The sequence below is a fragment of the Meles meles genome, chromosome 5 (assembly GCF_922984935.1).
Source record: "Meles meles chromosome 5, mMelMel3.1 paternal haplotype, whole genome shotgun sequence".
Taxonomy (NCBI): Eukaryota; Metazoa; Chordata; class Mammalia; order Carnivora; family Mustelidae; genus Meles; species Meles meles.
The window spans coordinates 121,907,115-121,915,691 of NC_060070.1; the positions used below are offsets into that span (position 1 = coordinate 121,907,115).

General features: G+C 48.2%; 1 protein-coding gene across 2 annotated transcripts; it reads right to left on the bottom strand.

Moving 5' to 3' along the window:
- Positions 1–596: 596 nt before the first annotated feature.
- Positions 597–8,369, bottom strand: BRD2 (bromodomain containing 2). Of its 2 annotated transcripts, none has more exons than XM_046005058.1 (12): positions 8,233–8,369; positions 6,331–6,634; positions 5,588–5,725; positions 4,959–5,097; positions 4,665–4,879; positions 4,193–4,567; positions 3,563–3,691; positions 3,123–3,371; positions 2,737–3,002; positions 1,793–2,097; positions 1,453–1,575; positions 597–1,343 (listed from the first exon to the last, which is right to left on the bottom strand). In XM_046005058.1, exons 1-12 carry the CDS (start codon positions 8,259–8,261, stop codon positions 1,207–1,209), a joined length of 2,409 nt encoding a protein of 802 aa, XP_045861014.1. In that variant the 5' UTR covers positions 8,262–8,369; the 3' UTR covers positions 597–1,206. The 2 variants fall into 2 exon arrangements, with proteins under 2 accessions (XP_045861014.1, XP_045861015.1); XM_046005059.1 differs by lacking the exon at positions 8,233–8,369 and adding an exon at positions 5,985–6,077 and having other exon boundaries at positions 6,331–6,472.
- Between the last annotated feature and the right edge of the window lie 208 nt (positions 8,370–8,577).

Here is an 8,577-nt window from a genome sequence, read left to right on the forward strand (position 1 = left end):
GGTCAAAACTTACGAAAAAGGACACACACCTGTCTTCCCTAAGTCAGATGCAGGACACAAAAAAAATACATGTGGTCAGCCACCTTTCATCCTTTTTACATTTGGTTTAAACCTATCTTAAGTCTTGAGTGCCTAAGCTTGATTAAACAATCAATGAGCCAGAGGGTTTAACAACTTCTCTAAACCAGAGCAGGGGTGCCTGGCTGGCTCAGGTTTCCCTTGGTTTTCGTCACAGGTTGTGACCTAGGGTTGTGAAAATCGAGCTAACCCAAGTCAGGCTCTGTGCTTGGCCTCTTCCTGTCCCTCCACTTGTGCTCTCTAAGTCAATCAATCAAAAATTGAACGAAACAGAACAAAAAAAAAAACCCCACAAAAACCAGAACCAACCATGAACCTAAAGGTATTTTGAAGGGTTCATTTTTACAAAGCAGATGAACTTACTTTTTAATCACCATAGCAACAGCCTACTGGCGTAAAAACTAAGACAGACAATCTGACAAGATGGCTCTCCTTTTCTCACTTCAGGATTATTTTCCTCAAAATTTTGTATTGTTTCTTTTAAAATACTACAAAGCAAACGTTATTAAGGTAACTCAAAATTTGAATAATATTTTCTTTATTTACAAGTTAGAATCAACAGACAAAGACAATCCAGGGGACCAAATGGGGTGATGACTGAAACCCCCAGGGGCCCCAAATGGAGAAGGAAAAGGGAAAACAAGAGTAGAAAAAAAAAGTCAACGTAAAAAAAGAGCTCCCCCTTCTTCCCTCCCCATGGAGGCTGAGGGTACCATGGCCCCATACACCTCAGCCTTACCTAGCTTAAAATAAATTAGAACAACCAACCTCAAAACAGGGCCTTTACAAGTGAACAGGGCAGCTATGGCCTCAGGTAACCCCACATCAGGACCTTTGCTCACTCCCACCCTGTACCCCTGCCCTCCCCCGTCAGTCATTTTGAATGGGGGCTCTATGCCCAAGAGGTCATTCTCAATGGGGCTGGGAACTCAATCTTATTTTGTCCATTTAAGTCCCTCCTTCAGCAAATGTCCCTGCACCCCTCCCCCCATGCAGAGCCAGCTCTCCTACAGTAGGGGGGAGAGGGGATGAGATGAGGAAGTGTCACAGCAAGGGAGGGAAGGGGCGGGGCAGGGTGGTCTAGGGGTCCGGTCCTGCAGAGCCTCCTGCCCCATCTGGCCTGGCCCCTTAGCCTGAGTCTGAATCACTGGTGTCTGAAGAAGAGGATGATGAAGAGGAGGAGCTGGAATCTGAGCTGGAGCTGGAAGCGCTGAGGCGTGACACTGCTACTTGCTGTGCCGACGAGGACTCTGTTTTCTCACTTGCTGCAAGACAAAGTGCTAAAGGTTAAAGTTGCATAAATCTCATCTCCATTTGTCAAGGAAAGTCAAGAGGGAGATGCAGTGAATTTGTAGTAGCTTACAGGGTACTCACCTTTCTTGGGGGGCTTTTTGGTGGAATTGAGCTGCCCACTAACATCTTGTAACCGCTTTTCTAATTCCCGCTTCTTTTCCAAAGCCAGCTCCTCCTTTGTCTTTCCCACAGGTTTCTTAATGGCTAGAAAAACAAGCATTCCAGGTCTAAGACTGCTGTAAGCATGTAGCTTCATCGCACCTTACTGCTGCCAAGTTCCTTTCTTGATTAGGGACAGGGAACAAGCACATGCCCCCTGCCCTGGGGCTGACAATCAAAAGAGTGCCTCAAACATACCCTACTGTCCTCAGAACTACTTGAGGACTGCTGGATAATGTGGGAAAGGTCCTTTCATACTCACTATAGGGTTTCCGAGGTTTCTTTCGTAGACAGGAGAGAACATAGCGCTCAAGCTCTCTAAGTGTGGATGGCTTGAGGGTTTCAAAATCAATCTCTATCTCTTCTGGGTTTGAGTCACGCAAAGAAGGCTCTCTAGCCTGGATTATGTGCACAACTCGACCAAGTTTCTCCCCAGGTAATTTGTTGATGTCCAAACTCAACTGCCGCTTTTCATCGTAACTCATGGGTCTGCTTTCTTCCTCCTCCTCTGAATCATAGCCTGTAGGTAGGGCAGGTGGGGCTGTCTTCGTGGCCTTTTTGGGCAGTCTATAGGCAAAAAAATTTTGTCACTTAGGGAAGCATCACTACCTCTCCCAACACATTTCCACTGTTTAATCCACTAATCTAAATTTCCCGCCAGAGTAATGCTTCAGTTTTCCCATAAGGCAAATGGGAAATGAGATACTACCAACCCTCCTCAGTAATACAAACCTCCTCACACGCTAAACGCTTAACCACGTATCTGGGGCTTTGAGAACTAGACACTGGTATATTGGCATGAGTCTATCTTTTTGCTCCCTAAAACACTCTTAACCCACCCCAGCATCCCAGCACGGAAAACAAGACAAAGTATGTAATTTGTTAGTGCAAAGAGAAAAGACTAGATGAACTAGAGGACAAATCTGGCTTGCCAATAGTTTCTGCATTTAAGTGAAGTTTTACTGGAGAAGTCCTACCCACGTTTCCGTAAGTAAGGTCTATAGCTGCTTTCATAGCACCCTACCAAAAGTGAGTGACTTTGAGTGGCTCCACAGCTCTCAAAATCAGTGGTACCTAACCAATTAAGAACTCATTTGCTGACTTCTGGTTTAGAGAACACTCTGCACGAAGTGAGAGAAACCACTCTCCCCCTGGACAGTGTAGTGACAGTCCTATGTCCCTGCTCTTTAACCTCTGAGAACTTACTTGCTGCCGCTTCCTCCAGAAGGTCCAAAGCCAGGAGGGCCCAGTGTAGCAGCACTGCCACCCCCACCCCCACTTGCTTTCTTGGACTTCTTGGGTTGAGATGGGCGGGGTGCCCGAGGTCCCTTGTCATCTTCATCAAGCCCAGCTCGGCCTCGATGCTTCTCTGCCTTCCGTTTCTTCTTTTTCTCTTTTTTTTCTCTCTTCCGCTTTGGCTTGGATATTGGGCCTTGAGACAGGGCAGCCAGTTGTTCATGTACTGCCCGGAGCTGGAGACAAAACAATCAGATGTATAAAGAGAAAATAAGAGCAGAATAAAAGCGAGTAAAAGGAAAAAAATAATTAGGGCAAAAACAGGGCATGACTTTATAAACTAAATAATAAAATACCTGCTCCTGTAGTTCAGCCAATCTATGAGCCCTTTCTTCCTCAGAGTCCGAGCTTTCACTCTCTTCTTCCTCCTCATCCTCCTCATCGTCGTCCTCTTCTTCCTCAGAAGAGCTCTCACTGCTGCTTTCCTCGCTGGAGGACTCTGAAGAGGATTTGGCCAACCCAGGTGGCAAGGCAGTAGACACAGGTAAAGGCCCTGGTTCCAGGGGTTCGTCTGGCATCTTGGCGTAACGGAACTCAAATACATCCTGGGAAGAAGATACCATCAGAGCCTTGCCAGTCAACAGTGCCCCAATTACACCCAGCCACCTGGTGGTACAACACAGCTCCTATTTACAACCGTGCATTGGGGGAATCCTCACAATAAGACAGTATAGCAAAGGTCAAGACCTCTCTCCCCAGACCCAGTTGTTCTTCAAATTCCAACTGTGACACTCACCTGTAGCTTTCGTGCCATGGCCACAACATCGTGGTCTGGGGGATTGTACTTATAGCAGTTGGAGAACATAAGCCGCACATCAGCAGCAAACTCCTGTGCATCCCGGTAATCACGATTCTCCATCTTCCGCTGCAGAAGGAGGCAGCATCAGAAGCTGCACAGGCAGGGAGACTCACCTTTCCCTGCCAACCCGACACTGCCAAGAGTAGCCCTCTCTTGAGAGCACAGTAGGGATGACCTTAAAGATCTATGCCCTGGGGTTCAAGTTTGAAGTCAAATGAATTTGGGTGGGTTGAAGATATATCTATGTCTAGAAAAAAAAACCATTTCTAAGTGATAGGGGTGGGTGGCCTCTATCCTTCCAACCCCTTACTCCCCTAACCCAATGCTCCCAGTTAAGTAGGACTTAAACATACATGAGTAGTATTGCTCTGAAGACAAAACTCACCATACAAAGTCTAGAAACACCGACTCAATTATCAAGCACTTAACCTTCTGTCCCATTACCATTTCATAAAAAATACCAAGAATCAAGATTGTCATGTGCCCATTAGAAGTGACTGATCGTTTTATTGAACCCAAAGTTCCAATCACTGCCTGAGCATCCCATCTGCCCCATGCAGTGGGTACCTTGACAGTGCTGAGGTCCATGGGGTGCTTAATGATGTCATGGTAGTCATGCAGACCAAGAGCAGAAGCGTCCACTGGTTTATAAAAAGGCCAGGCATAGGCAGCATGCTTCTTAGAGAGCAATTCTTTCAAAATGCCATTGCAATGTTTTAACTGTTCTGACAGCTTTCCTTTCTTGGAGCTCTGGTGTTGCTGCTGAGAGTCAGGTAAGTCTTTGCGTGGGGGCTTGATGGGGCGACCACTCTCTCTACGCATAGGGGGAAGACGTGCTGCCTTGGGCTCAAGACTCCCAGGGGGGCTAGCTGGGGAACCAGGAGCCAGGATGGCTGTAGGAGTAGGTGTGGTAGTATCTGCTTTCCGCTTTACGCCTTTTTTCTGCAGAGAAAAACAAGATGCAAGCCTTTTAGGGTCCACATCATTCATCCAAGACTTTGCCCTTCCCACTGCCCAAAAGAAATCCACAGATCTGTACCTTGGCAAGGGGCTGGGCTGGGGGAGCTGCAGAGACAGCAAGGAGCGGGGGTCCAGCAGAGTGTAAAGACTTGAGAAGGGGAGAAGAGATGACTGACGGGTGGGGAATGTTGAGGACAGTGGTAGGTATCTCAGGTGGTGGAGTATATAGGGCTGTGTGAGACACAGAAGAAACAGCAGGCACCTGGTGGGCACTGGTGATGCTACCCTGGAGTGCTGGAAGAAAGGGGGGGGGAGATTAGTTCTATTATCTCCTCCATCTTGTCTCTGTTAGGGCAACTGCTGCTCTTCCTACCTGCCAATTTGGCCCCCTTCTTGTGGCTGTTCTTAGGGATGGTCACCACAAGCTCTTGTTCCTCTTGTGGCATAGATGCCACTTTTTGTAGGAAGATCTTTTCCAATGTTTGTGCCATTAGGACAATATCGTCAGTGGGCTACAGGAAACACAAAAGAAGATTCAAATGCCAGCTAAGCGCAGACAAACCATTTTCCTCAGAGAAATTCCTAGCTCCAACTATCACCACACCCGCTCAGACAACTTTGTCGTCAAGTACTGACAATTGCCTACACTGGGCCACTTACTTCCATGTCCTCCCCTAACCGTCCCTCAAAATGCAGTAAAGAAAAAATTCAAAAGTAAAGGAATGAGATGGTCAAGGAGAATACGTTCTGCTCTACTCAGCTCTCTGGAGGTTTCTGTTGAGAAATAGGGCCACCATCCCCAAATACTAAAATGTTCTACTTAAATAACCTTTAACTCCAGATCTCTGAAGCTACATCACTGTGTGTGGTATCCTTTGGAACAGATTTTCTGGATCCTACCCACTTTGAGAACACCTTCAAACATCCCACCAACACACAGTATCTAAGCAGTAACAGAGACATGGTCTCTCTCTATTAATGAGCACACACAGAAAAACTCACCTTGTTGTAGATGTAACAATTGGTGAACATGGTGTTAAAATCCTGCATACACTCTGAGGCAGCCCAATAATAGTTGTTTTCAAGCCTCCTTTTAATAGTACCCATGTCCATAGGCTGTTTTATAATTTTGTGATAATCCTAAAAATAAAAACGCTAGATCAGAGCCACTGAAAAATAAACGCCAGTTTTTCTAAACTGACCCCAGCAACACACGCACATACACACCCCCCCCTCTGCATCACAATATGTAGTCCCCTACACTGCGGCCCCAATTAGACTAAGGACAGAAAAAAAAAAAAAAGTAATGGGCTTAACACCCGTTGGGAGGCCCCTAGTACCTTTCTCTAACCACCCACCTCCCACCCACTCTGCAAGGTTTCCCCTCCTGTGACATTACCTCTGGGGCTGGCTATCCATGGGCTGGCATGAGGGAGAGGAAGAAGCTAAGAATTTTGGCCACCGTGGTCCTCTCCCAACCTGGGGTGGGAATCTGTAAAATGGAGCCAGGGCACAAAAGTTAAGGAAGGACACATGGAGGGCACAATGAGAGATGCCAAGACAGCAAGCGGTTGGATCAATAATCACAAAGGACCAAGAATCCAGAAATCTGGTGGCTATCTGCCCTACAGGGGAAAAGATGGGAAGTCCCTAGGGGCCGCAGCACCTATACTAAGCAGCCCACCTCCACTCACACACATTCTTTTTCACTGCCAACACTGCCCCACTCCAATATCCCCACTCACCGGCAGACCCAGTTTGACGGCATCCACAGGCTGCCTGAAGGGCCATGCAAACTGATGTTTCCACAGAGCCTTCATCACCACCTTGTGCAGGTATTGCAGCTGGTTGGTAACCCGTCCTGGCTTTTTGGGATTGGACACCTCCGGGGGTGGTGGGTTGGCAGGGGTCAGTTGTAAAGCTGGCACTGAAGCCATTGTGGGGCTCTCAAATCCCTCATACAACAGAGAGGGCTTTCGAATCCTCTTCCCTGGAGCTGCTGCCTCTGGGCCCAGCCCCAGTAACCCTGCATTCCCCTCCCCAGGGAGCCTGTGAAATGGGAAACATAATTAGATGTGGTAATTTCATGACAATCAGTAGTGCCACTTACACTACATATCCAATAAATCCAGACTTCCATTTTAATGAGATAACCAAGCTTATGGAAATCAATCTCAACCACAACCAGTATCCAAACAGCATGTGGACCTTTTGTTCTTGCCCCACTCCCCACTTTGTTTCCCTATTTTTAGTTACACCTATCCAGATCTCATCTTCTGGACTCTGATAGATAAGTGTATCATCTGTAGTTCCCTTAAAGAAAAAAAAAAATCCTAAGATGGTTTCTCATAAAGCATAACTTAACATCTGAGTACCACAGCTTTAGAGTATGAGACTTAAAATGGGTGGAGCAGAGAAGCTCAAACCCCAAGCTTCTTCCTCACTAGGGGCTAGGTGGTTGCCATGGTGGTTGAGCCTGAGGGAAGCCAAGGAAAAGAGGAAGGGAACAAAACAGGGGGCAAATTTCATAAAATGCTGATGAAGACACCTAAAAATCCATCTGGGCACAAGAGAACACACCACCACCCTCTCCACAAACTCTGCTGCTTAATTTAAAGCAGAGAATGAATGAGGAATCTAAGGAAAACCTTACCAACTTAAAAAAATTTTCAGACAAGGGAGCATTTGTCTGACTTCACTGCCTGGAATAACCCAGCTGCCAGACCCCAGAAATCATTCGAATTAGTCTTTCTCCCAGGGACTCAAAAATAAAGCCAGTCCAGTCCCCAGTCAGGGTCAGTAAGTTCCAATAAACAGTGATAGACCTCCCTTAAACCCGCCAAAAATATAAGATTAAAGGCTCCCACTCCAGCACCAGACTCTTGAAATCAATGGCCAGGACTGGTTCAAACTTATATTCTCTCCGGTACTCCTCAGAACCAGGTGCTTTCCGGGTCCTAAGACTAGAAACACTACACGGAGATCTCATTGTTTACATCCGTACAGCTGGACTAAAAATCTTTAGCTCCACCCTCGTACCCAGAATCAAACTCTTAAAGAGCAAAAACATGCCTCCAAACAAAACGCACGCAAACCCCCAACACAAAAGTGATTCGGTCACTGAAAAGCAAGAATTTAACGACCTAGTCTGAACACACGAACCCACTGGCTAAAAGTAATCCCTCCACCCCACTGTGGGAATTTCAGTAGCCAGTCTGAGGCTCTATCACCATGGCAACCCTATAAGGTGCTATATGGGGCCACGAAAGCCCCTAAAAGCCCTATGACAAACCGTTGCTAGACACCAGACCCACCGCCCGCAGGACCGGCTACCCACTCAATGTCGTCTTTCCCCATTACATTCCGCCGCCAACCCGCTGTCCGGCGACATTAAGACTAGACCACGGCGGGAAAAGTAACGCATAAATTGACAACCTGTCCTCCCTCCATTCGCAGTATCTGGCCTTCTACCACCGTTCCCAAACCGTCACCCAACCCCCTCCGCGAGCTCCCGAGAGCCAACAGTCGCACCGCGGAACAGGAACGCGCCCCAGTCGATTCTGTCCTCCCTCCGAACCCGACGCCCCACATCCCCGTGCCACAGCCCCCCAACGCCTCCTTCCCACACGCTGATCAGGGGGACATACTTGCTGTGGGGAGTCACGTTCTGCAGCATCTTGACCACGGGGAACCGGCGCTGCCCTCAGCCGCGGAAAGTCCGGGTGGCCTCGGTTCCCCTTACCTCCCGGTCCAGCATAACCCGGGAAGTAGGGGAGGGGTGGAGGGCCGTTGCCCTTGGCCCTCCAGGCGACAACCCCCCCACCGCGGCCGGCCGGCACGAAAGCAGTCTTCTCCGCGAGCTCCCAGCAGCTTGGCGCGCTCCGCAGGAGGCGGACAGCGAGAAAATGGCGGCCTCAGCAGAGGCGGGCAAACGAGGGGGGACGGACTCCTCAAACACTAGGACGGCCCCCAATCCCGGACACCGTCGTCAA